At 45.6% G+C, this 26,533-nt stretch overlaps 3 protein-coding genes across 6 annotated transcripts in view; 2 read left to right on the top strand and 1 right to left on the bottom strand.

The window, feature by feature from the left end:
• The first annotated feature begins 7,309 nt into the window (after window positions 1-7,309).
• IER3IP1 (immediate early response 3 interacting protein 1) lies at window positions 7,310-11,332 on the top strand. Its single transcript, XM_033086093.2, has 3 exons — window positions 7,310-7,495; window positions 8,947-9,048; window positions 9,838-11,332. Exons 1-3 carry the CDS (start codon window positions 7,405-7,407, stop codon window positions 9,891-9,893), a joined length of 249 nt encoding a protein of 82 aa, XP_032941984.1. The 5' UTR covers window positions 7,310-7,404; the 3' UTR covers window positions 9,894-11,332.
• A 1,685-nt stretch (window positions 11,333-13,017) lies between these two features.
• Window positions 13,018-25,899, top strand: HDHD2 (haloacid dehalogenase like hydrolase domain containing 2). Its single transcript, XM_033086092.2, has 8 exons — window positions 13,018-13,035; window positions 13,352-13,423; window positions 15,022-15,242; window positions 17,545-17,753; window positions 19,982-20,066; window positions 22,655-22,871; window positions 23,613-23,676; window positions 24,822-25,899. The coding sequence occupies exons 3-8, from the start codon at window positions 15,142-15,144 to the stop codon at window positions 24,923-24,925; spliced, it is 780 nt and encodes a 259-aa protein (XP_032941983.1). The 5' UTR covers window positions 13,018-13,035; window positions 13,352-13,423; window positions 15,022-15,141; the 3' UTR covers window positions 24,926-25,899.
• Window positions 15,217-26,533, bottom strand: part of KATNAL2 (katanin catalytic subunit A1 like 2) — a 40,233-nt gene continuing 28,916 nt past the window's right edge. Inside the window, exons 17-18 of one of the 4 annotated variants that reach the window (XR_004420796.2) lie at window positions 16,791-16,901; window positions 15,217-15,281 (exon numbers count right to left, since the gene is read on the bottom strand). The gene's annotated coding sequence lies outside the window, so the exon portion shown is untranslated. Of the gene's footprint in view, window positions 15,282-15,321; window positions 15,339-15,451; window positions 16,902-26,533 lie in introns of those variants that run through there. The other 3 variants (XR_004420797.2, XR_004420795.2, XR_004420794.2) reach the window with 3 other exon arrangements.

The raw sequence follows: 26,533 nt of genomic DNA on the forward strand, positions 1-26,533 counted from the left end.
AGAGTGAGTGCTTGGGTAATAGCAATTTAGGGCAATGACATTTGGTTTTCTTTTATATTTGGTCCAAATTCTTCTCCCCACCTTCAGATTTTTTATATTTATCTATCTATATCTGTATCTATATCTACACCTATATATATATCCATAGCTATATCTGTCTGTGAATATATAGATATACAGCTATATAGATATATAAAGATATAGATATAGATATAGATATATAGATATAGATATAGATATAGATATAGATATAGATATAGATATAGATATAGATATAGATATAGATATAGATATAGATATAGATTAGATATAGATATAAATATAGATATAGATATAGATATATAGATATAGATATAGATATAGATATAGATATAGATATAGATATAGATATATAGATTTAAATTTTATAGAGAAAAATTAAGACACCCAAGCTTCTGATTCCTCTATAATGACAATGTTTTCATTGTTTTCAATGACCTGAAGTCTTAAAAAGAGGAAGTTTTCTTGTGGTGTCTGTTTCTATAAAGAGAGGGGAAATTATGTGTTTTGAAGGGTCTCTTCAGTTTTAGTTTGAAGGCGTCTAGCCAAATGAAGCAGGGTGATGAGGTCATAGGATGTGGTTTTTTAAAAGGCAGAAGATAAGGGAAAAAGGAATTTGCTACCTCCATAATTAATTAAATCACCAAATCAGCTCTACCCAGCTATCAGTTTTCTCTACTGCCATAAATTACATTCTGTTATTGTCTTCAAGACACCAACAGCTCCTCACGCTGATCAGACACCCAGTTATTTGTTCTTTCTTTTATTTCTGTTGTGCCAGGCATTGCACATCAAATTATTCCTCCAAAGACCTCAGAAGACCTGGGATGGTGGAAAAAGTGACAGTGGCAAACTGCAGCTCTGACAAGATTTCGACAGTGGATTTGGCTGGCCCAATATGCATCAACTACATTTGTTACAAACAAAATGTATGCCCAGCCAGAGTCTGCCATCTCTGAAGAGACAATTCCCATTTCTGATGCTTTGACAGCACCACCTAATTGAGTGCCAGAGCAACGAGAGCCCACAGCTTCTTCCATTTGCAGCTTTCTTATGGAGAGAAAAGGGGATAGAGGACTCAGGGGATGTGTGATAGTGGGTGGATGGACTGACAAGTTGCACTTCATTTTCTCCACCAAAGTGCTGGACTGTGAACTCATGCCACAAAAGTATTAGAAAATGCAGGAAATTGGGTTTTTTAATGGAAGTGGAGAAATAGCACAGATACACATACCTTTTTCTCTGTGACGTGTTGAGTTAAAAATTTACTGCAGAAATTTGTGTCTTTTTCATATTGCCTCTTTCCTGCAGGGTGAGTCATGGGGAAAAAACACAGGAGGGGGAATTCTGGTTATTTTTACAAAGATTTCCTAACCTCTGTGACTCACTGAGAACCCCAGACCTTATGCTGAGACCAAGGTTTCCTATTATCTGCATGACTCCAACTTGTTAATGCTAACATTATTGGACAGGTTGCAGCCTCCAGAGCCACCAGGACTGTGATTTGGCTTTCACCCACCCACTTTTACAGCCTGGAGAAAGAGACCATCTATTAATCTTTAAACTGAGTGCTGAGACTTTCGGGGCACTGATGACCTCTGGTGTGACACCTGCTCACCTGGCTGTTCTTCTGGTTCAGGTGGTGGCTCCAGGGATCAGGCTGGGCTGGGATCTGGCTCCAAGAGGGATCAGTGTGATCCCTGGATCTGGCCAGCCTGTTCCAGCTTTTTGCTAACTGCTGCTGGGAACCCCTAGGCTGCAGCCTGTGATTTTCCTCCTTCTCCAGGCTTAGATGGGGCCACCATCTCCTGGGGAAGCTTTGGGATACACTAGTGCCCCAGAACATTCCTATGTATGATACCTATCAAAAAAGAGACTTGGGGCAGGCACAGGAAGGTGAGGCTGCCCCCACACAGATTCACATTTCATAGCCCTGGGGGGAAATCTGTGCCACAAAGGTGTTCAGACTTTGGTCACACCACAGCTCCTTGTGCTTGTCCCCAGGAGGGCTCTTTGAGTGACTTTTCTGCCAGTGGAGGTGGAAGCCAAACCTGATTCCAAAGCTGTGGACACACATCAGCCGTCCCTGGCCCTTAGATGTTAGCTGTATTCCCACTCAGAATATTTTTACTGGCATCATTTCCCTGATCCAACAGAAACATATCTGTGCAAGTCCACGGTGGCAAACACCAATCCTGAGCCTGTAGGAGATGTGTCCCTTGGGTGTCCCTCCCTCTTTCCTCACCTGTGTGTAGTGAGCTGCTCCTCAGACACCCTTCTCTTTGCACTCCTTAAAGCCCCTGCCTTTTCTCCATGCTGCTCACTGCACAGAGACTAAATCCCCCACCTTTCAAAATTCATGGAGCTGTTCCCCATCCTCTAAATCCCTCCCTAAGACTCTCTGCTGCCTCCATGCCTAAAAATCCTGCCTGTCTGTCAGCAGTGAGGCAGGGCTAGGCAGAGATTTTAATTCCCTAAAAAAAATCCATTTGTTTCCTTGCTGCCCCACTCCCCACATTGCCCTGCTTTTGATATCCACTGTCTTCCAGCTGAGACATGGACTGGAAAATTCCTGTGCCTACCTTTGAAAAATACCTGCATGGCACAGAACATGACAGGATTTTGTTCTGGACTGGTGTGTTCCAGTGCAAGTGCAACACAAAAAGTGCCAGTAATAACAGAACAATGTCATGTCACAGAGATGATCTTTGAGCTCCCTTCCAGCTCAAAGTGTTCCCTGATCCTATGACCATTCTGTACTCCTGGTGGTAGCAAGATGAGCAGCAGCATGTGTATGTCTCTGTCTGTTTCTGTGTCTGAGACAGAGAGTACCAGGCAACAAATTGCATTTAAAGGCTGTTATGGTTACGGAGTCAAGTAACTTAGGAAAACAGCATCGATAAATTTAGGTGTAAATCCAAAATTGTCTATGGTTTTTCATTTTGTTCCTCAATCCCCAGGCAGTCCTTTTGTGTATGAAGCCCTATTAATGTCATCTCAAACCTAAGGAAGGCTGTCAGGCTGTGTTTTTGGAGGGGTGGCTGTTCACTTCTCGAATGAGCAAGGGCAGAGGTGATCCATGAGTCATGGATAAGGCAAGGATCTTTCCTGTTCATAGCTGCTGACAGGTAAGGACCAGGCACACATCCTCCCAAATGTACAAAATCTTACTGCATTCCCAGTTTTGGTGCTTTTTTTTAAAAAAAGAACCAAAAAAACATCTGGACATTAAGCAGTGCTTACCAGGGACGTGTTCCATCAGCTGGATGCACCATTAACTTTACAGCTCTTCAACACTGCTATGGGTGTGATGAGTAAGGGATGACAAAGGCTTTAGTCCAACTGTGAAATTTAGCTATTGGATTTATTTATAGCACCTTGCTGAGGCACAGAACCTAATTTTTTTTCACATGCACAAAGTTTTTCAGTTAATGAGGTTACTTATGGCAGGTGCAGGTAAAAAAGCTGCCACCAGCAAAATGCATTTCTTCACGTCCAGCTTGGGATCGTTGGGCTCAGTTTTCCAGACTCTTCTGTGTCCCCAAAGTTCTCTCACTGATATCTGTATATCTGGGTATGTACAATGCATGAAGATTGAAATGGTTAAAGCTAGTTCAGAAAATAAAGTCAGAAGATGGTGGCAAGCGAGGTGAAGGGTATAGAGGCTGAAGTCATAATAGATGTTCCTTTGTCCTGTTATTTTCTCATCAGGATTAGACTCAGTTAACCCCAAAATCTCCCACGCAACAAGCATGGTTCATTAAGTGTAGGGGTCAGTGAGACCCGGGGAGATGTGCTCTGAAAATGTTGAACAAGAAATGGAATGCAAAAAACACCAGTGCCTCCACAATATTTCACCAGCCTGAAGTTTAATCCTTTGACAACTGTAAGGTGGTTTAAAACTCTCCTTTATGGTGATTGACTGCACCCTACAGAAGACACCACGGGAATTTACTGCACTGAAACACAACACCTTAATGAAGCAAAAAAAAAAAATAATAAAAAAAAAAGCCCCTTTCCTTCTAATGCAAACAACTTTATCTGTTTTTCCCTTAACGTGATTCAGAGAGAAGACTCCTGTGGTTGCTAAGTTGCCATGATGGATTTCACTAAGGGGAAAATCATGTCAAGTTTATGTCAGCTTGATGGCAGCTACTCTTTGGAAATACATCTTAATTATGGGTAAAAATACTAAGCCATAACTTGTGTACTTATTGCAAAAACCTTGGTTTTTTTTTTTTTTTTTCAGGGCCATAACTCTAAGCACTAGCTCTTCACTGAGAATAGCATTTATTTATTTATAGGTTGGATACCATAAGGAGGTAGCCCAGGAAACGCTGCTTGACAATGGTGGTTATTAGATCTCTATGTTAGTGACCCCCATATTTGTCTGTATTTATAGAATCACTGTCAGAACACCCTAAGCTATAGATGAGTACAAAACATAGCTCTCTTTGTAAGATCATCGTATCTCACCGCTCAGAACTTCTTGAAAAGTAGTAGTGACCTTCCAGATGAAATTTTTGAGGTCAATATTGACTTTCTCTGCCTGTATGCAGTTTGGTAAACTCAAGATAAGATTTGTTGTTGCTGTTGTTTTTGCTGTTTACCGAAGGGAAAAGATTATTTGAATTATAAACTTCCCCAAAATTTTTGGGAGGAGGGGCCCTGGGCAACTAGGAATTACTCCATCTAAAATTGTTAGAATGGTGGGGTTTAGGAGTTTTGCAGTCATAGCAAATTTAAAAACCTAGATGAGAAATAAAGAAGCTGTGCTGTGTTGGAACTGCAAGTGCGAGTGCACATGTGCCACTACACTCGAGTGTTCCCACTGGCTGGTGACTTACAAAGTTAATCATACACACAAGAGTTTTCAGAACCAAAGCCAGCACTTGGGAAAAACAATGAGTTTTCACGTAAGCAAACCCTCCGGTACAGGCTTCAAAAATATTGAGCTCACTGGAACTGCAATAGATGTTTTAGTCACTACCCTGTATTGAGACTATGTTCCTTTTTGAAGCTGAAATGACAAATGCTTTTGACCAGATGATAGAACTCTGATGAATACACTTGATTCTCTATCTCCCCTGCATAATAGCAGCAATTTTGGGAGTAAATTACAAAGAAAATATGCTGTGGTTCTGATGGCGGGGTGCTCCATCTTTATTCTAGCATTAAAACTGTAACGTTATTTAATAGTAATGATTATTAAGATGCACAATGTTGTGACACTGACTGTGTCAGTGAAACCGGTGTTTCAAAACACCAAAGTGGGTGTTTTGAAAAGGAAAGATGAACACAAGAAGCTGAGCTGAGGGTTTCTTCACAGATATTGATAAGTGGTGAATAATTTGTCCAGACTGTGGCAGAAGTCTGTGGCAGGGCAGGGAATCGAGATGGGGTCTGTCCAGTCCACCACGCTGAACACAAAATTATCACCTCTATAGCAGCGGATAATAACCATCACCATACAGTGATTATGCAAATCACCGTGCCCTGATTGAGTAATAAAAGCTACCAACCATCCGGAGTCAAGGGGTTTGCGTACTGCGTGATTACTGGGAAATAAAATCAGGGGGATTATGCAAATCACCCCCTTCACCCGATGGGACTCAAGGAGGTAAAGGGAAAATAAATATCTATTTGTGCATCAATAACTAACTACACTGGGATAACTGTGTGGCTAGAATACAGGGATAACTGTATAACTACAGTAGCTGTAACAGGGATAGAGTATCCCTGAGTCCCAGTTGTGATTATTTTGTTATTTGACTGCAGAACTGCTGAGCAGCCCTGATCAATCCAGTATAAAAGGTAAAATTGCTTTCTTTTGGATCCTTCTTTGGATTCTGCAGCATTACTGGGATCTGGGCTGACTTCCTGCTAGAAACCTCGCTCAGGACAGAAGGAAAACCAGCGTATCGGGAAAACACACAGCGAAACCCCGCTGTCCGCAAGACTCAGGGTAAGCTTAAACTCATGTATTTTTTTCACTGTATATGTAGTGTTTATGTTTTTTTTTATTAATTCTACTGGTGCTGGGTCGCTGGTGACGGATGGCCACGGGGGCTGCCCCACGCCGGGCGAGGTGTCCCTGCCAGCTGCCAGCACGTCACCGCGCTACCGACGGGGAGGATGAGGATGAGCCTTACTCCCGCTCCGAATCCAAAGGGCACTTGCTACGAGGAGAGCAGAGCCTCCCATGTCACAGCCTGCGCTGTGAGGTCCATGGGGCTCCGAGAGATCCACGGGCCTGAGAAATCCACGGGGCTCCGAAGGACCCACGGACCTGAGAAAACCACGGGGTTCCAAGGGATCCATGGACCCGAGGGATCCACGGATCCAGCGGACCCAAGGGGCTCCTAGGAGCCCATGGGCATCCGACGGATCCATGGACCCGAGGGACCCACAGGGTTCCACGGGTTCCATGGACGCGAGGGATCCACGGGCCCAGTGAACCCAAGAGGCTGTGACGGATCAATGGACCCAAGGGATCCAAAGGTCTCTGAACGACCACTGGACCCGAGGGATCCACGGGGTTCCATGGGATCCATGGACTGAAGGCATTCATAGATCCGACGGAGCCAAGGGGTTCTGGCTGAACCACGGGGCTCTGGGGGATCCATGAACCCGAGGGATCCATGGACCCGACAGACCCAAGGAGCTCCGAGGGACCCACGGGGTTCTGAGGGATCCACGGACTCGAGGGCTCCACGGGGCTCCAAAAGATCCACGGGCGCGAGGGATCCGCGGATCCAATGGACCCAAAGGGCTCCACGGGACCCACGGGGTTCCGAGGGACCCACGCAGTCGAGGGATCCACAGTCATCCAAGTGATCCACTGGCCAGAGGGATCCATAGATCCAACGGACACAAGAGGCTCCAAGGACTCCCGGGGACACCGAGGGATGCACGGGGCTCTGCGAGATGCACAGATCCACAGGGTTCCGCCGGACCCCAGGGGTTCGCAGGGATTCGGGGTCCCGAGGGATCCGCGGGCGAGCCCAGAGCGGAGCGCGGCTGCCGGCTCCCGGAGGCCACGCCCACAAGACACGCCCCCGCCTAACCCCGCCCTCCGCGCTGCCGGGTGACCACGCCCCCACAAAACCACGCCCCATAGGGCTGGACGCACCAAGCCACGCCTCCTAATTACCCCGCCCCGTAGAGCCACGCCTCCTCCATGCACAGCATAGGAGAGGCCACGCCCCCATCAAGCCACGCCCCCAACGCTGAGTGAGGCCCCGCCCCCTCGCGGCCCGTGAGGGGAGGCTCCGCCCCCAGCCCCGCCACGTCTCTCTCGGGCGCCGCTCCCGCTCCTGCTCCCGGTGCGGCTCCCGGTGCCGCCCCGCTCCGCCCCGCCGGGCCATGGCGTTCACGCTCTACTCGCTGCTGCAGGCCTCGCTCCTCATCGTCAATGCCGTGGCCGTGCTGCACGAGGAGCGCTTCCTCCGCCACGGTGAGCTGGGAGGGCCGCCCGGCCTGGGGAGGGATGGACGCGGCCCCCGCCGCCGCTCCCTGCCGGAGGGGTTTGGGATTCCGTGTGGGTTTGGGGGTGAATTCCCAGCCGCTTCCGTCGTACCTTGTCTCCCTGTCTTCCCTCCCCCCACCCCACACACAATAATTGTCCTTTTTTCCTGTCCATTTTTAACTGTTTCACGCCCCTTCGTGCCGCGCCTCGGAGTGTTCGGTGTCGTGCAAAGGTTTTTTTTTTCCTTGTCGAGCCTGGTTCTTGGCGAGATGGCGCCTCTCGGTCCGTGGGGTTCCCAGGGCTGGGCAGCCTTGCCCTTCAAAAGAAGCCAAAGCCCTGCAAAATAAACAAAATTCACCCACGGAAGTCTGCAGAGCCGTGGGATCAGAAAAATGGCCAGTGATCCACGGTTTCTCAGTTCATCCGTGTGGAGAATCCTGGCTTGTCCACGTCAGGCTGAGCCAGGATTTTTTGGCAGGAGTGCGGAAGGGCATCCCTTTCTCCTGCTCCACAGTTGGATCTGCTCAGTTTGGGTTTGGGCTTTCCTTTTGCCCTCCTGGAATTAAGAAAGGGAGATGTGGGGACTGTGGGATGGCTGAAGCCACCTTTGAGACTTGGGACTAAAACTCATCCCAGTGGGAAGCAGCAGCTGTCAATGAGCCCAGCTAATTGTGAGGGAGAGTACTCACCCACCACCCTCAGTTTGGTGCCAGGGAGGCGAGAAAGGGAGAGCAAAAATCACTCAAATGTGGTCTCTGGAGAAAAAAAATGCCCAGCTCGGGCAGGGGAGTTGAGGGTATTGAGAGCTGCTCCCCACCCCCCAAAATGGTAAGGCCTGAGACCAGCAGGTCTTAAAAATCCCTGGACACATCCCATGTTCCAGCATGCTGTGTCTAGGCATTGCAGAACTTCAGGACTTCTATTACACTCAGAAAAGATCCCAATTTTTTTTCCTCAAAAGTTCCAGATTTTTTTTTACAGCCATTGCAGAAACCATCACCCCGATTTTGGAATTTGTGCTGTTTTTCTCTCGAGTGGCCCCTTTCTCAGCGCTGAAGCATCATCACTTCACACCCAGCAATTATTTGCTGTTTTATTTTTCAGGACTATGAACAGGTTGCAGTTGGTTTATTTTGACAGCTATTTTTTTTTTTTTAAGCCCAGATGAACTCACATATTACTCTAGGCACGGAGAGAACAGTGGTGTATTAAAAAGTTGAGGGTTTTCTCTACAGAAAAATGGATTTATGATCGTTTAATGTGAGGTTTAACAGCTTTCAGCCTTTTGTATTAAAATATGCTCGTGAAAAAAGGCTAATTGGGCTGGCTGTGTTAGTATAGACTACACTCAGGATAGATTGCTTGTTAAAATTGCAGCCTTTGTCGTGTGGTTTTGGGGTTTTTTCCCTAACGTGTGTGTCTGTTTTTATGTGACCCAGTTGGCTGGGGAAGCGATCAAGGGATTGGAGGATTTGGAGAGGAACCAGGAATTAAAGCACAGCTGACAAACCTCATTCGATCAATACGAACCGTTATGAGAGGTAAGGGCACAACATTTTCTGATTATTATTATTATTATTGCAATCTGAAATGTGTTGTTTCTGCACTGCTCTGCTCTTCCTCTGGACCTGGACTCTGTAAGAGGGTGCAGGCCTCGCCTGGTAAAAGTGTAAAAACATTCCCTGGCTCTGGCTAGTGTTTCTCCTGCTGAGGTTTTGCCTTCCCTTTGGAGTTTGGCAGCTGGCAGGAAGCTTGGTGATCAACCAAAGTGTGCAGTTAGTGTCAATCACCTTGTCTAAATCCAACTTTATGGGAAGTACCTGTGAGGGAAATGTAATTCCGGGGTTTCTGAAAGGCAAGACAGGCTAATGTGCCTCAGAAGATGGGGAGAAAAATACGCTTGATTTGTCAGTTACTGATAGTTCTTCATTGTGAACACCAAAAATGCATTTTGTAGATGATGATAGAGAGGGAGTAACTGAGTAAAACCCAAAACATTTATGCTAAACCACAGCAAAGCCAAGGATAGAAACTGAATTTTAGATGGAGTTATTTGTGTTAAAGTTAAAACAGAACTGAAGGCTCTGGGTTAAAGTTAAAACAGGCTGTGGAAAAATATTTCTGCTGTTGCATTCTACTCATGTCTAGTATCCTAGGATTTGAGCCTGGCTCCTTCCACTGGTCCCAACTTTATAGAGAAAAATTAAGAGTATTTCTAAAATTTTGAATCGGTACTGCTTCTTCTCTGAAGGTTATATGAAGCTCTGTCATTTTGTGATGTGGGAAGGAACGTTGTCACTATTAATTTCTCTTTCCTTTCCCCTCTGCAGTGCCATTAATAGCCCTGAACTCCATCACAATCGTTCTCCTCCTGTTGTTTGGCTGAAGACACCCGCTAGAAGTCCTTGGACATCCAAAGAAACCAGTTGCTGACCACCACTGCTCTGATTTCCCTGGGACGCAGCACGGTTTAGCTGTCAATCTGACATCCAACTTAAAATAATAAAAAGACACTGTTTCTATTTATCCCATTTCCTAATGTTCCCTTGCAGTTTCATTAAGCAGGATCACGGGATCAATGCAACAACGCTGCAAACACATTGGACTGTGACCAGTTCTGTTGCTGCCTGTTCATAGTGTTGATTAATTATTAGAGTTAATGTCATAGGATGTTGCAGTGACTGGCAATGGGATGCAGCTTTTAAATGCCTCGTTACTCAGGGATGAATTTCCTTCAGTACGCTCTCCAATTTGTTTTTAAATTGAGGAAAACAAAAATGTGGTTTTTTCATTTCAGTTACTACCATGGAACTGTTTAAGAGAACATGAATTAGGCTCTGAAAACGTGTTGTAAAGAATACTTGTTATAAAGGATTGAAGTCCAGCTGTGATATGAAGGGAGATAAAACCAGCTGGGTAAAGTCCTGATTCAGGTTATCATTGAAAGCTGAATTTTCCTGCTTTGACTGGGGATTTTTGTCTTCAAATTAGTATTTCATACTGATGGTAAAGTCAGTTGCAAATGGGTGCAACTGCAGTGCAAAACTTAAAATTAAAAATTAAGAAAAAAAAAAAAAAGCTGTACCTAAAGCTGGGTAACTCTGTGTTAACTTTGGGGATATTAGTAATTAGCATTTGTTACTCTTCTGTCAAGGATTGTTATTATACTTTTTAAAATGTGTATTAAACTTCTGCGTGGTGATTACTGTGGTCCAAGTGGGGAACCATTTGTATTCTGAGCTTCCTGGGACACGGGGATGGGAATTCCAGGGGAGATTAACACCCTGCGCTTTTCAAATGCATTTCTTTGTTGAAAAACCCGCGAATTCGCAGCCTCTTCTGTTACTGCTTCTTCCCCTCATCATCATCATTTGTTACATTAACTGCTGTGAAAGTGCAACTGTGTGTGTGTGACTTTGCAGTTCTGTTGCAGAGAATGCTCCTAATTGCTCTTCTACCATTTTAAGACTGCTGAGTTAGGTCTCAGCTGAGAAAAGATGATTCTCATGTATCTTTTTAGAGAAGTTAGAATTCTTTGCCTGTTCCTCTGCTAAAGTGTTTTACCTTAATTTCAAAAAGGGGAGGCCAAGGGAAACCTGGCAGTTTCAGTATTTTAGAGCAGCTTAGTCGACCATCTCTTGATCTCTTGTCTTGATGACTAAAGCAGATGCTGTTGTGTACGAAGAAGAGTCTGTGAAACATGTACATGCATTTAATGGTCTTCAATCAGTTTTTTGCAGAGTAAAGTACATCCAGGAGGAGAGTTTCATGTTTCCTTTTTCTTAGTGACTTTTGTAAATAAATCCTGAATTTCCAAGTTAAGCACTCTCTTTCCTAACTCTCTCTCTGTGTGCAGTGGGGATATCTCAAAACTCTGCTTCATCCTGTTACTGCTCTCACATGAAATGTGTCATTTTTCCCTCATCCCTGTGGCACTCGGCAGTATCATCTCTCTGCTCTGGAGCTGTATTTTGGTTTGTGTAGCAAACCCGATGCGACGTGGGAGAAGGCAGAACAGGATCTTTAAATTTAAAAATGTGTGGGTCTGTTAGAAGTAACTTATTCATGATCTTTGTGTCAGAGGTGACGAGGGTACAGCCTGGCACAGTTGTTTTCACAGCTCTGTCTTTCGTGGAAACGCGGCAGTGTGTGTGTGTAACATTTTGTATCCCTACGAAATTTTTTGGGAAGAAAAGCAGTGGTTGAACGATTTGAGGTGCAGAGTGTCTGTAACTCCATTCCCACATCTACTGACTGTCAAAACTTAATTCCTTCTTACCGAAATAAAAGCCAGTAAAGACTGAAAGCAGCGGCTTTAAAATAAATCGGGTGAACAGTGATTTTCTCCTCCTTGCTGTGCTTCCAGAGGGGCTGGGCGAGAAGGAGCAGCGGGAACCCCGCGCTGGAGGCAAAACTGGGACGAGCTTCACCTGACAGGTGAAAAATAGCGATGCAAAGTGGGGCAGAGCCGAGGATGGAGCAGGGAGAGGGCGAGGGGATGCAGGGATGGCCGGGAATATCCACACTGCTGCGGTCCCGCAGGTCTGGAACGGCTCTGCAAAAACAGGAATGTGCAAAATAAAGTTATCACATCTATATACACCTCAGTAATAGCTTAAATAATATATATGAATTTTATATGCCTCAGATTAAAATTCATAATACAAAAATATACAAACACATACAAATGTAGAATTATAAATATAGGTATAAAAATATATTTATATATGGATATAAGTGGATTAGTCACTATGGACGTATTATGGATGTAATTTAAAATATCTAATTGTAGATATATAATGGGAATAATTTATTTCCAATATCCTATATATATTTATATATAAATATATACTAGTTATTATGGGTATAATATATCCATATATATATCATATATATGGATATGATAATGTATGTTGTATGTAACATGTATGTATATATATATATATATCGATATATGGATACATTATTATATACAGAATTCATGCGGGGCATAATATGTCCATAATATACAGATTATTGATCTATTATTGACAAATATTTTATGGATATCCATAATGTACGGCTACAGATATAAACATGTCCATATAGAATATAAGGGATATAATTTATATTGTTTATTATCATATCCACATAGGATATTATTATAAACTATACATAGGATAAAGAGGCTGTAACAGGTACAATAACAGGGATATAATGGGTATAACGGGTGTAATTTATACAATTTAGAACCATACCCTCGTCACGATGCGCCCCGCGCCCTCAGGCCCCTGCGGGCTGTCCCCGCGCTGCCTGTCGCGACTGCCGGACACCGACCGGCGGCAGGCCCGCCAAAGGCTGAGGTGGGAATTTATTTATGACAATAACCACTACACTCTATTTTTTATTTTCCGTGCTGGCTCACTACACTCTATTTTTTATTTTCCGCGCTGGGGGCGGGCGGACCCGGCGCGGGGCTGGGCGGGCGCGGCTCCCAGAGGACCCCGCGGGAGGCGGGCACAGCGCGGCGGCGGCGGCGGCGGGAGCAGGTCGGTGCCGGGGGGAGCCGCGCTGGCTGCTCCCCCCTTTCCTCCACTTGGGCGCGCCCGCCGCCTTCGGCCGCGAACGGGCGGGCGGAACCATCCGCGTCAGGGAAAGGGGAGTTCGCCGCTGTCGGGACTCCCCCGGTAGGGAATGGACCAGCCCTTGTGCCTGGTGTGAGCTGGCGGGAAGGGGCGGTACCATCCCCGCGACACGGGGGTTTTGTGGGACGGGGGGGGCACACACCTGTGCCGTCAGCATCCTTCCATCGAGAGACAGATATAATCATTACATTTTTATAGAATATATCCCTCTTTTCCTTAGGTTGTGTCTTGTTGTGTTCCTCGTGTCCTTGTCCCAGAGACCGGGGCTGGGGGGTCCCTTTGTCCTGACAAGGTGAGTTTTGGTTGGGAGGTGATTTTGAAAACTGAGCTTCCTCTGGGAAGGCCTTTCAGGACTTCTGGCCAGTCAGCGAGCTTTTTATTTAAAATTCGGCTGTGCTGGACACTGGCTCTGCAGATAACTTCCATATTTCCCAGGTAAATACAGTGTGGACAGGAGAACCGATGGAAATAAAAATAAAATAACAGTAACAGTAGTGATGGTAATAATAATAATAATAGTAGTAATTTCTGTTGAAAGTGATGAAGCTCCTTTAGGAGTTCTGTTTTCATCTATCTGCCGTTAATATTTAACTTTGGTTTTCGTATCAACAGATGTACAGTAAAAAAAAGCATTTTTATTTATTTTCTTATTGCAGGGGTAATGGTAGTGGAATATCAAAGTTTCCTGTTGTGTACCTGAGACACCAGGCTCGTATGATTCTTTACAAAACTGCAAAGTTAAAACTGGCAGAAATTTATTAGGGCAGGTCCAGTCGTGGTGTTGGCTCTGTGTGCTTTTTTAAAGTGCAAACATGCTACGTGATGTCTGTAACCAAACCAAAACACAAAATTGTGATTCCTTGTAGGGTTGGCAGGTCCCACAGTGGTTTGGGTATGAAGAGACCTTAAAATCCATCCAGTGCCACCCTGTCAGTTTCCACTGTCCCAGGTTGTTCCAAATTCCATCCAGCCTGGCCTTGGACACTCCAGGGATCCAGGGGCAGCCACAGCTGCTCTGGGCACCCTGTGCCAGCCCTGCCCACCCTCCCAGGCAGCAATTCCTTCCCAATATCCCATCCAGCCCTGCCCTCTGGCACTGGGAGCCATTGCCTGTGTCCTGTCCCTCCATCCCTTGGAAATTCTCTCTCTCTGCCTTTCCTCTCAGCTCCTGTCAGGTGCTGGAAAGCCAAAATCAGATCACCCCAAAGCTTCTCTTCTGCAATCCCGGCTCTCTCAGCCCTTTCAGATGGTTGTCTAATGAACAGGAGAAGATCTTGCTGCATTGGAGCTGTGTTGGGCATTTTCTGAGAAACAGCTCCTCATGGAGCAAAATGCAGCTCTTGCAGCACAGTGAGGGGAAGTGTTTGTTTCTGGATACAGATCTTTAGCCAGGTGGCTCAAACATCACCTCTCTGTTCCTTCTCTGGTGCCTTTACCCTTCGAATGCTGGCTTTTATTTTGAGTCTGTGCCTTTTGGAAGAGCGTGGAATGACCCTTCAAGGTGCTGGATACACACGAGCCCTGAGAGCTTGCAGCCTGAAAATGTGCAAAGTCCTGTCTCTCACCCCTGAGTGGGCTGTGCATCACCTGAGGTCTCCCTTACAAAAATAAAATCAGCAATATCCACTTTGGCAGAGCATTTTGAGCTTTGCAGCCAGAGCACTGTGTCTTTATTTTCGCTGTTGGTGTCAGTGGGGACTTGCTGAAATGTTCCTTCTGAGGATTTGAGCCAGCAATCCCAGACTTAATGACCCTCATTCAGATTATTTTATTTTATTTTGATGCACTCAAAGACCAAACAGCACCTGATTCCCACAGAGCCTTTGGGAACACCACGCCACCAATTCCACGGGGTGATTTCTGACATCCTGCCTTTTATCCCCGATGCAGGGGGGTCCATCTCTCACGGTGAGCTGTGCTGTGGGTGGTGAGGTGCCCGTGGAGCTGTCCCTGGGTGCTGTCCCTGCTCTGTGCCCGGCAGCTGAGGCTCCTGTGCCCGAGCAGGGCACGATGTCGGCGCGGCGGGCGCTGAAGGCTGTGCTGGTGGATCTCAATGGCACCCTCCACATCGAGGATTCGGCTGTGCCAGGAGCACAGGAGGCTCTCAGAAGGCAAGTTTCACTCTTTTTTAGTTCTCTAGAAGGTGGTGCCTGCACAAAAATGGTGGGGGAGTGGAGCAAACTCCGTGAAAAATGAGGTTCGCCCTCCTGGTAAATTTTAAAAGGTTTACTAAAATTAGAAAGGTTTAATAATTAATTTAATAAAATTAATTAAGGTTTAATAAAATTAATAAGAGACAAACAAGCAAAAGGTTACACAGACAGGTGTTTGGCCTTCGGCCAAGAGCACACACTAACTCAGCAAACACTTCTTTAAATGCATCAACATGTTGCATATTTATAGACCTTAATGCATTATTCAAAATCATCCCCCCCTGAGCCTGTAAATCAAAGTTTTTTTAATTTCTCCTTGTGGCTCCATCCTGTTGGTACTCCCTGATAAAAGAAGATCAATACATTCCTTCCCTGGGGTTCTGGTGTCCAATAATCCAAGAATTTCCTGGTTATCTTTTTTACCATTCTCTGAATTAGTTACATGAGCAAAAGCTTTTCACATCACCATGTTGTAATCCAAGAAAAATATATTTATCACACTATTTCTAAGTTTTGTTAATAGCAGAACTAAAAGAAGCTGTGTTCATACAGCAAAGTTTTCCAACATTATACATATAGCATTAATTTTAATATTTGTGAAAAGCCAATAATATAATATGTACTTATAACACAGCCAAATTTATTACTTTTTTAAAGTTTCTTTCTACAAGGCAGACAACCTCATTTTTTTTTTGTTTTGTAGGAATTTCAACACATTAATAAGCAAGATAGTTAATTCTGTCTTGTGGTGAAAGGGTGCCTAAAGACACTGAGGCACAGCAAAATTATTTATTCCTTCCAAGTCAGTAGTGAAATAGGACACACAATCCTGCCAATATTTGTGGTGTTTTCCTGGAGAAGACATCTTGCAGTGGATGAGGAAAAATCCCAGAGTGATAGGTGATATTTTGGTGAATGAAGGAGGACACTGAGATTCTGGGGCACTTAATTAATCAGCATATAGGAGCAGAACTGAATTCTTTTGGAGCTGAGTGGGTTTTACAAAGCTGGGCTGTTGCTCAGAGGAAAGGTTCCCAGAGGGATTAGGAAGCTGCATTTCCCACAGGTAATGCTGTGGAAATTATTATATCCTTAAGATGTAAAATTGCAAGGAAGTAAAAACTGCTGAAACACTGGGTTTCATTTGTTGCATTTTCACTCTGCACCGTGGTTCCTGCTGCAGGGGCAGCTTGTGCCAGGTGAGAGTCAATGTTCTTGGAAATCCATATAGTGTATATGTGCTGCCACAGGTGTGGAGAGCAGGTGTCAGGGAACAGCCAGCTCTCAGAGGTTTGAAAAAAATTATTGTCCCACTCTCTTTTCTGCCAGTCCTTGTTGTTCCCAAAGAGAAGCTGGAAGGAATGGCATGCAGCTTGGGGAGCAAATGGAGAGATGCCAGTTTTAGGGTTACTATGCTCAAAGTTCCCTATTGAGGTCCAGAGGGGAAAAAAATCATACTAATTTGTATTTTATTGTCAACCAGGGGGTTTTCTTACTAGCTCTTACCTGTGAAGGATCAGTGTGAAGCAAGAGATAAAGAGGAGAAGGAGGTGGCAGGTGCAGGTCTCCAACTTTGTTCTGATGTTCTCCACACAGCCCTGGTGCCTGTGTTTGTTCCTATAGCAACAGAGAAAGTGATGGTGGGGGAATAATTAAAGGGAACACTGTTGAAACTGTCACTTAAAATTATTTGATTGTTTGGTAGCATTTACTGTCAGCACAGGGCAATAACGTGGTTTTATGTGATGCTGGTGTTCCTCAGGAAAGGGGGAAATGGCTGCAGGAGCTGACATAAAACCACCACCAAGGTAACACAGGCTCCTGGAGCATCCTGAACGAGCCACAGCTGCTGGGAAACTCACCCAGCAGTGGAATTCAATATATTAATTCACCAACAAGCTTCTTTTGTTTGCTTATTTTGATCAAGAAGCGGGGCTGACTTATTTATTGTGCAGTTTGAATAAGAAGGCTTTTCAGACTGGTTATCACAGATGTGCTGGCTGCTGCTGTGAAGATGGAGTTGGAATCAGTGTTCTCCTCAGGAATTTTTGTGGTAGATGAGGGGAGGATGGCTTGTCTTGGTCTGGGAGGTGTAATTCTTGCTGTCTCCTCCACATCACACAAGTTTTTGCGTGGCACCAGTCTTCTGCTTCTGTGGCGTTTTCACCCTCAGCCTTTAGGGTGTTTTCAGCCCCAGAGGGAAGCACAGAAGTGAGAACAGGAGGAGCCTGTGTCCAGTTTGCCCCTGTGTCCCCTGCAGGCTGCGCAGTGCCCCAGTGACCGTCAGGTTTGTGACCAACACCACCAAGGAGAGCAAGAGGGACCTGCTGGAGAGGCTGACGGGGCTGGGCTTCGACATCGCCGAGCACGAGATCTTCACCTCCCTGACAGCAGCCAGGAACCTCCTGGAGCAGCAGCAGGTGCGGCCCCTGCTCCTGGTGGATGATAAAGCCCTGCCTGATTTCACAGGTGAGGTGCTCAGGAAACAGCTAATTGACAACATTTAATGAACAGATAAGGAAATGTTTGTGTCTCGATCGTGTACAGACCGCCAGCAGGGTCATAAAGGTCCTTCCTTCATTTTAAATCAAACATCAAACAGCATAAAGCATGAAGTTGTATCTTCCTGAGGAGCAGTGGAAATGGCAGCCAAGGCCTTCAAATAGTCAGGAATTTAGGTAAAACTCAATACTTTCCATTCTTTAATCACCAGGTGATAACTTTATTGGACCTACACCAGTGCTGATTTTTTTTTAGAGCGAAGATGTGTCAATTTGTGCAATACCTGGCTTCCAACAGAGATTTTACTTATAAAGAGCTGAAAAACCAGTGTGTAGGCACACAGCAGGCTGTTTCTCTGTTAACAGATTATTACTAAATGCAAAATCTCCAGGCAATTATTGCTTATCTTATATCGAACATTTAGGTTTCACCCCATGTACTTGGTTCACTGCCCTGACTCCTCTAAATTGTCATCCCTAAAGATTTTGTTAAAACCTGCTTTGCTCCCATTTCCTTCCCTCAGCAGTAACGGGAGCAGAAAACGATGTGTTCTCACTTGGCTGTCAAGAGTAGCAAAGATAACAACGCTTTTAACAGCCCAGTGTTGAAAACTGTGTATTGTACACTCAACATTTTTTAGTTAAAGTCAAGGCAGCAGAAGTATGGATGGTTTGCCCTGCCCTTGCCTTCTGAATCGAAATCTTTTGGATGTGTAATTTAAGTAGATTCTAATCTTGCCAGGATCTGTGAAATTCTTGTTAAATTTTGGTGCCATAGTTTGGTCAGAAATCATCACAGAGGTCAGTGTTCCAGTGTTGGAACCCTGGAAACTGAGAATTTTAGATTTTCTGTGCTGAAAAGAGAAAAGCCTCTGTGAGAGGAATGAAACCTGTGATTTATTCTACCTAACATTATACCCAGAGAAATGTGCCCCCAGCAACATTCTGTATTTGTGCTCTCAGGAAGACTTTCCTGAGGGAGAAACAGCAGAGGCCAGCAGCTTTTTCACTGATAGCGTTTCAATCAGCTCAGTCTCCACGTTTTTTGGGATCTTTCCATCAGTTTTTTAGGAGCTGATGCTAATTTTGTGAAAGAGGCACAGACAGAGGTATCATGGGGGCACGTTGGTGCATTATCTGTACTGCTTGGGTCTGGAGTGGGTTGTTTGGTTTGTTTTTGCTACAAGGGCTTTGGCTTACATTTCCTCAGTGCTGCACTTGGAACATTCAAGTACAGTGGAGAGTGCTTTAAATCCCTGTTAATGGCTGCTATTGAGCTGTTCTTGGCTAATGTCTCTATTAAAGTTGGTCACAGGCAGATGAAGCAATTCTTTCCTGGTTTAAGGACTCAGAGGCTTCTGGGTGGTGTCACGAATCCACTTCTGAGTGCCATGATGATTTGGAAACAAGGGTGTTTTGCTGGCTGAGCCTGCTGAGGGACATGAGCAGGAGACTTCAGCCTGCAGAGCCAGCCAGGAGCTTTGGTAAAGATGCAGAGGGTGTGTTTGAAGGTGAAACAAAATCCTCAGTGAGTGCAGGATGCTGCTGATAACATGCCAATAGTGAATCCCTCCTGCTGGTGCTGCTCTGCTTCCACTGCTGGTTCTGTCCAGGGCTGGGACTGCAGTGGAGCTGTTCCCAAGGGCACTAATACACGATGAAAAAGGGCCTTCCAGAAAAGCCCAAATTAGTCTAGGGTAACAACTTCTGGGCCGTGCTGCAGTACCATTTCTATTGTCAGAATCAGACAATGTGTGGAACAACAGTCAGTGGAGTTTCCATTGACTAGAGGGCATGAAAAACCTGGATGGGATTCACTTGAATTCCTGCTTTACTGTCTTACAAAGCATATAAATATATGTAGAGAGGGATTTTCAGATGCCAAGCAGTCATTCAATTAAAAGAGGGATTTTTGTGTCCTGCTGTATTTCAGTGGGAGTGGTGACAGAATCATCCCACAGCTGCTGTGAAGACTGTCCAGCTCCTGGAGGATGGAACAGTCTGGATAGACCAGCACCTTTTCCACAGATGCTTTCTTTGTCTCTAAAAGACGTAAAAGCAGTCTCTGTGGTATGACTGTGTTAGAAAATGCTTTTTTCTTTCGCCTTAAAGTGATTAAATGCACTTTGCTGTCTGTGGGCTGCTAAGTGTGAATTAAATCCTGCCCTGCTGCTCAGTCTTGTTCTGATTTCCCAGGGATTGGCACGGATAACCCCAATGCAGTGGTGGTGGGACTGGCTCCTGAGCACTTCCACTACGAGATGATGAACAGAGCCTTTCGGTAAGGCAGCCCCTGGCAGGGCTGGAGTGGGGGCTGTCTTGTGCTGGGCTCTCTTCTTTTTGGGAAGAAAAGCGTGGTAGGAATATCACACATCATGCAGTGTGTGAGGGAGTCACTAATCTTGGTGGGTTTGGGTTCTTCATCAGGAACTTCAGGCAGTCCAGACCTCAGCTTTACAACTTTCAGTCTAAGCTGCAGAAGTCACAGCTCTCACTGAAGGGAAAAGTCAGCAATTCATCAAGGGACAATACACAAAACCAGGGTTGTGGGGAAGCATTCACAGAATTATTTGGGTTGGAAAACACCTCCAAGCCCATCTAGTCCAAGCTGTGCCCAATCCCCACCGTGTCCCCACCAACTCAGAGCACTCAGTGCCACATCCAGGTCTTCCCTGGACACCTCCAGGGATGGGAACTCCAAACTTCCCTGGGCAGCTCCAATGCCTGACCACCCTTTCCATGGAGAAATTCCTCCTCCTGTCCAACCTGTAACTGCCCTGGTACAGCTTGAGGCTTTTCCTTTTCTTCAAGAGGTGGTTTCTTGGAGTAGGAGGCCAATGCTGTGTTAATCTGCTGCCAATTCTGTGTTAAATCAACAGATGTTGACCCAAACCAACCCTGTCTGCCTCACTAGTGCACTTTGCCAAAGGCATTGATTTTGGAGTTTTACTTTGGCTCATGAGCAGACTCCTAATTTCACAACTGCATGAGTTTAGCCCATTAAATATCCCAGTGCTTACATCATTTTATTGATTTGTATTTCTGTCCTGAATATTTTAGTTTAATAATATCCATTGTTTGCTTCAGGCTGAAGACTAGGACACTTTAAAAAAAAACCCAGGTTGGGTTCTGTCTGACCTGTAACACCTCACTGATTTGTTCTGGGTGTTTCCCCCAGTCCTCTGTAGGGAATAAACTTTTGCTGGTGTCAGGTCTTTTAGGCCTGATGGAAACACTGACCACTGGCACACTCTTCATGTCGAGCCTTGCCCTATTCCTTCTCCTTTGCTGCTCAGATAATGAAGCCACTTGGGATTTGCATTGGAAATGGAATTGCATTGGGATTGCAGAACTCTGAGGTGTATCTGATTAAATGCAGGTATCTGTGTAGATTCCTGTGTCTGTGCTGGCGATCTGGGCTCTGGAGGGATAAGGGAGACACTTCAGGGCATTTTTTTACCTAACAGTGCTTAAAATAGGACAGTTGAACTGTGCCCTAGGAGTGCCTTTTCCTCTGCACCAACTGTGAGGAGCCCAGGCTGACTAATTACATGGTAGGAAGCTATTCCATTGACACCCAACATTAACTCAGGTAAATCTAACCCAACATGAGTCCCAAAATGAGATACTCAGAGTCTGGCCGTTCTCCAGGCACCACTTGAAATGACTGAGACTAAATTTCTCTTCCCTTTTAAGTGGGATTTTGATGCCATGTTTAAAAGAATTCTCTCAGGTGAGATCTCTCCTGCAAACTGCTGAAGGTAGTGGTTGTGGTGATGCTGTCAAATTAAATTTTTCTGTGTCCTAGAGGCATCCTCCCATCGTGAAAATGTCTGGCTGCTCACAGAAACACAACCCAACTCTCTTCTTTCAGCTTGCTTTGGAATGCATTGATTCAATAAGAGTGTTTTGTGATAATTAAGTGAAATGAAATATCATTTATGTCCTGCTCAGAGCTTCCAGGCTGCTCTGCAGACATTCTCCAAGGAGAATTCAGCTCACCTCGGTTAGCCTCTTACAACAGGGGCAAAGCAAGACTTTGTTTTCTTAAAGGCTTTTGTTTAGTAAATCAGGGGTTGAGGGGAAAATAAATCCTCCTTTCTGCCCCAGAATAGCAGCCAGTGTTTTACACTGTTGTGGTAAAGATTAGAGTGACCTCCATTATCTGGGTGAAGTGTAAAATCAAAGGGGAAATGTTTGGCAGTCCAGATGCTGTCTGGGGGGCTCTTGTTGCACTGAAACTTGGGAGGGGAAAACTGCAGTAATATTGTTGTGCTTGGTGGCCCAGGAGCATTCCTCTAGTGCACCTACACAGCTTCCCTTTGCTGCAGGACAGAGGGATGCAGTGTCTGCTGCAAGGAAGAGAAACATGAGGATCAAAGATGAGGTGCGGGTTCTGTGGAAGCGAGCCTGCTCGAGCTCCCACGGTTATGAGAAAATTCAGAGGGACGTGAATGTGTCAAATGGCTTTGAAGTTTTCTTAATGTAACTTGCTACTGTAACTCCTTCAATGCTAAAATATAAAGTTAAGCTCAAATAATTCATCCTGTACCTGTAAGAAATTCTTTCCTGGGAGGGTGGGCAGGCCCTGGCACAGGGTGCCCAGAGCAGCTGTGGCTGCCCCTGGATCCCTGGAGTGTCCAAGGCCAGGCTGGACAGGGCTTGGAGCACCCTGGGATAGTGGAAGGTGTCCCTGCACATGGCACGAGAGTGGGACTGGATGAATTTTTTCCAACCCAGACCATTCTGGAATTGTGTGAAAACCACTTGAGGCCTTCAGTTGTAAATATAATTCCTTTAATACAATTTTTGTACTCTCTTTTTCATTCGTTCATTCTCTACTCTCTTTTTCATTCGTTCATTCTCTAGGTTGATTTTGGAGGGGGCACCTCTCATAGCAATCCATAAAGCCAGGTATTTCAAGAAGAAGGATGGGCTGTGTCTGGGACCTGGACCTTTTGTGACAGGGCTGGAGTATGCGACGGACACCAAAGCCACCGTGGTGGGGAAGCCAGAGAAGACCTTCTTCCTGGAGGCTCTGCGGGGCACTGGCTGTGCCCCCGAGGAGGCTGTCATGATTGGAGATGTACGTGGGCACAAACCCCTCCTCAGCTGCCCCCTGTGCTGTGCAGGGCCTGCAGAGGGGGCTTCCAAAGGATGGAACTGTCATTTCCAGAGAGAAAACGGAGCTGGGGAAGGGGCTGGAGCCCCAGGAGGGGCTGAGGGAGCTGGAAAGGGGCTCAGCCTGGAGAAAAGGAGGCTCAGGGGGGACCTTGTGGCTCTGCACAACTCCCTGCCAGGAGGGGACAGCCGGGGGGAGTTGGGATCTTGTCCCAGGGAACAGGGACAGGAGGAGAGGGAATGGCCTTAGGCTGGGCTGGGGAGGTTTGGATCGGATATTAGAGGAAAATTGTTCATGAAGTAGGATCTTGAGCCCTGGCACAGCTTCCCAGGCATTGGTGGAGTCCCCGTCCCTGGAGGGGTTTTAAAGCTGTGTGGATGTGGCATTTGGGGACACGGGTTAGTGGTGAGCTGGGTAGTGCTGGGGAATGGTTGGACTCAGTGCTCTTAGAGAGGCTTTCCAATGCAAACAATTCTATGAAAGTTCACAGGATTTCGTGTGTAATCCGTGGGTTTTTTGTCTCTTACTTCAGTCACTGTTTGATCAGGCAGAGAGCACACAGAAAATCACTTCTATGACAGTGTGACCGATGGGGCAGCTGAAAGATGTGACTCTGTGTTGCTGCTTTTAAGTGATGTGCAGAGCAGAAAATGTTATGGAAGTGTCTGTGCCCACTAATCCACTGCTCTCCTGCTGTGTTCCCAGGACTGCAGGGATGATGTTGGTGGTGCCCAGCAGGCAGGCATGCGGGGGATTTTGGTAAGGACGGGTAAGTACTTGATGGATCAGTCATTTCAGGAGACAGTGGTGCCTTCAGGGATCCCACCCTGTGCCCTGGGGCCAGCCCTGCAGCCCTGCTGCTGTGTTCCAGCCCACCTTGCACATCCCTGCTGGGGTGGTGACAAGGCAGCAGAAAACAGGGTGACAACAGGGCTAGAGCACAGCACAGCCCCCCAGCTGATGGCAGGGTCACCAGAGTCATAGACGGGGACATCTACTCTTGTAGGGGTGAATTCTTGCTCTGACTCAAAAATCCAGAGCAGTAATCACAGAACAGAGGGAACTGTTACTGCCACACCTTAGATTGCCAAAATCAGTCACAGCAGTGTAACCACTGATCGTGCAGGAGCTGTGGTCACACTCCTCAATAATGACAAGAGGTCACTATAATTTTGCTTTGTGTGCAAGTGGAACCTGGAGGAATTGGCAGGTTTTGTTTGTGTTGTTGATGGACCCATGGGCTGGGTAAGGTCTCTTTGAGGTGCCAGGTGCTCATACCAGACAGTGTGATATGTTGAAAATTAAGGGAAGTAATCCTGCTTTCTTCAGAAGAGTCTTCAGAGAGGCACTCTTCATCAAGAACTGTAGTGAGAGAACAGGGAGTATTGGGCTCAAAATGAAAGACATGAAACTTAGATTAGAGATTTTAGGAAGAAATCCTTCCCTGGGAGGGTGGGCAGGCCCTGGCACAGGGTGCCCAGAGCAGCTGTGGCTGCCCCTGGATCCCTGGAGTGTCCAAGGCCAGGCTGGACAGGACTTGGAGCAGCCTGGCACAGTGGAAGGTGTCCCTGCCCATGGCAGGGGGTGGACCTAGGTGAGCTTTAAGGTTTCTTGCAACCCAAACCATTCAGGGATTTTTTGATTATTATTATTATTTAAAGAACCTACAACATGGACATTTCCTAGTATAGCAGAGTGAACCAGTGCAATTAACATTAGTTTTGGTCCACAGTTGCCCCAGGTGGAATGAATGTAGGGCTCAGCATTTGTTTAGGGAAGCCTTGTGGGATGTTTTTTGCCCAGATGAGCATTTTCCTTGTTGGTACTGCTATCACAAGGCTGTAATTTTCGGGGGAGGGGGGAAAGGTAGTCAGAGGAGTTTGGTAAAGGGATCTTTGTGTTAATCTGTTACAGGTAAATACCGCCCAGCAGATGAAGACAAAATCAACCCGGCTCCCTACTTAACCTGTGAGAATTTCCCAGAGGCAGTGGAACATATCCTGAAGCAGATGCTGTGAGAAAGGGAACAGCTAGCTTGAAGAAACATCTGTTTCACACAATTTCCTTCATTCTTGCTTCAAAAAATAAGGTCCCAAGATCGTGCATGCTTGGCATCCATCACAAACCACTCTGGGCTGTGAGGGGCAGGGGATCCATGTGGGCCCAGCACAGTCACACACACAGGGAGTGTTGGCAGTGTTTCCTTATTTTCATTTTTCAAAGAATACTTGATGAAAAGCCCCGTCTGGAAAGCGTCACCTTCTGCAGAATAAGTTAAACTGAAAACATGCACTGGAAACACTCAAGTAAGTAAAGCTCAAACACCAACAGAGCCTCAGTGGGCCTGTAGTGATTTCACTGACATCTGTGCTGTGCACTGACCTAAAGGTAGAGATTATGCACATTGAGAAGTGACTCCTAAATATATCATCATTGCTTAATAATAACTACTGTGCCTATCTAGAGCAGATCCTGTTATTTGCTTTTCAAATTTTACATAAAATTAAAAACTGTCAGCATTTTACAGATGTTTTAATTAGATGCTGTTATTAAAAAGAATGATACAGAAGCAAAACTCTGGTATTAAATGCCTTAGAGACTGTGACTTTTTAAAATTAGGCTTCAGCAGGGTCCTATTAATGTTGCAGTTGCAAAATTTCACTGTTGTTGGGGATTTTTTTGTTTCTTTTTAATGTTATGGAAAAAATCCTTCACAAGCCATGGGGACAGATTCCAGTTTTTACAGTTGGTTAGCAGAGCTGTAAAATGAAATTTAATTCTGTAGCGTGCAATGCTTTTCCTATGCACTACATCCCCCAATATGAACCAACTTTGTAATGATGGTAAATGGCTTTTCTGGTCCATTTGCAAACTGTAATAATCAAAGTCCTTTACAGTTGTTTTACAGTGCTCCTGTGTGTTAAATTATTAGATTGTAATTATGCATTACTGGAGTATTAACCTTATTGAAAATACAGTTTTGTGTTAATGAGCCATGCTCGTTCTTGTTAAACAAAACCATGGTGATGAATGAATTCCTCGCATGTGACAGTGTCTCTCTGCAGCCTCCCTTGGTGGGTGGTTGCTACATTCAGATTTAGTCTCTGTCAGGAACAGAAGGGGTGGATGGAGGAGATTTTGCAGTAGAAATGCAAATCACAGAATCATTTGAGCTGGAAAAGTGTCTGAGATCATCAAGTCCAACCATTCCCAGCACTGATCCATGTCTCCAGGTGCCATATCCACACAGCTTTTAAATCCCTCCAGGGGGACTCCACCACTGCCCCAAGCAGCTGGGCCAGGCCTGGACAATCTTTCCTAGGAAGCAATAATTCCAAATATCCAACCTGAACCTCCCCTGTTGCAATCTGAGGTTGTTTCCTCCCATCAGGTCACTTTCTGCCTGGGAGAGGAGACCTCTGAGGAACAGAAGCCATCTTTAGATAATGTCTGCCCTTGTACTGCCAGCTTCAGTTTTGCATGAATTCACACATCTGGGGTTTGTGCCAGCAGTTCTGAACCTGCTGGTTTCTGCTTGGAAGGATGTAAGGGAGGTCTGTGGCCTTGGGGGAGAGTCAGGTGCAGCAAGTGGGAGATGTATCAGCAAAATCCTGTGAAGACGTTTC

This window comes from Catharus ustulatus, chromosome Z, assembly GCF_009819885.2.
Source record: "Catharus ustulatus isolate bCatUst1 chromosome Z, bCatUst1.pri.v2, whole genome shotgun sequence".
Taxonomy (NCBI): domain Eukaryota; kingdom Metazoa; phylum Chordata; class Aves; order Passeriformes; family Turdidae; genus Catharus; species Catharus ustulatus.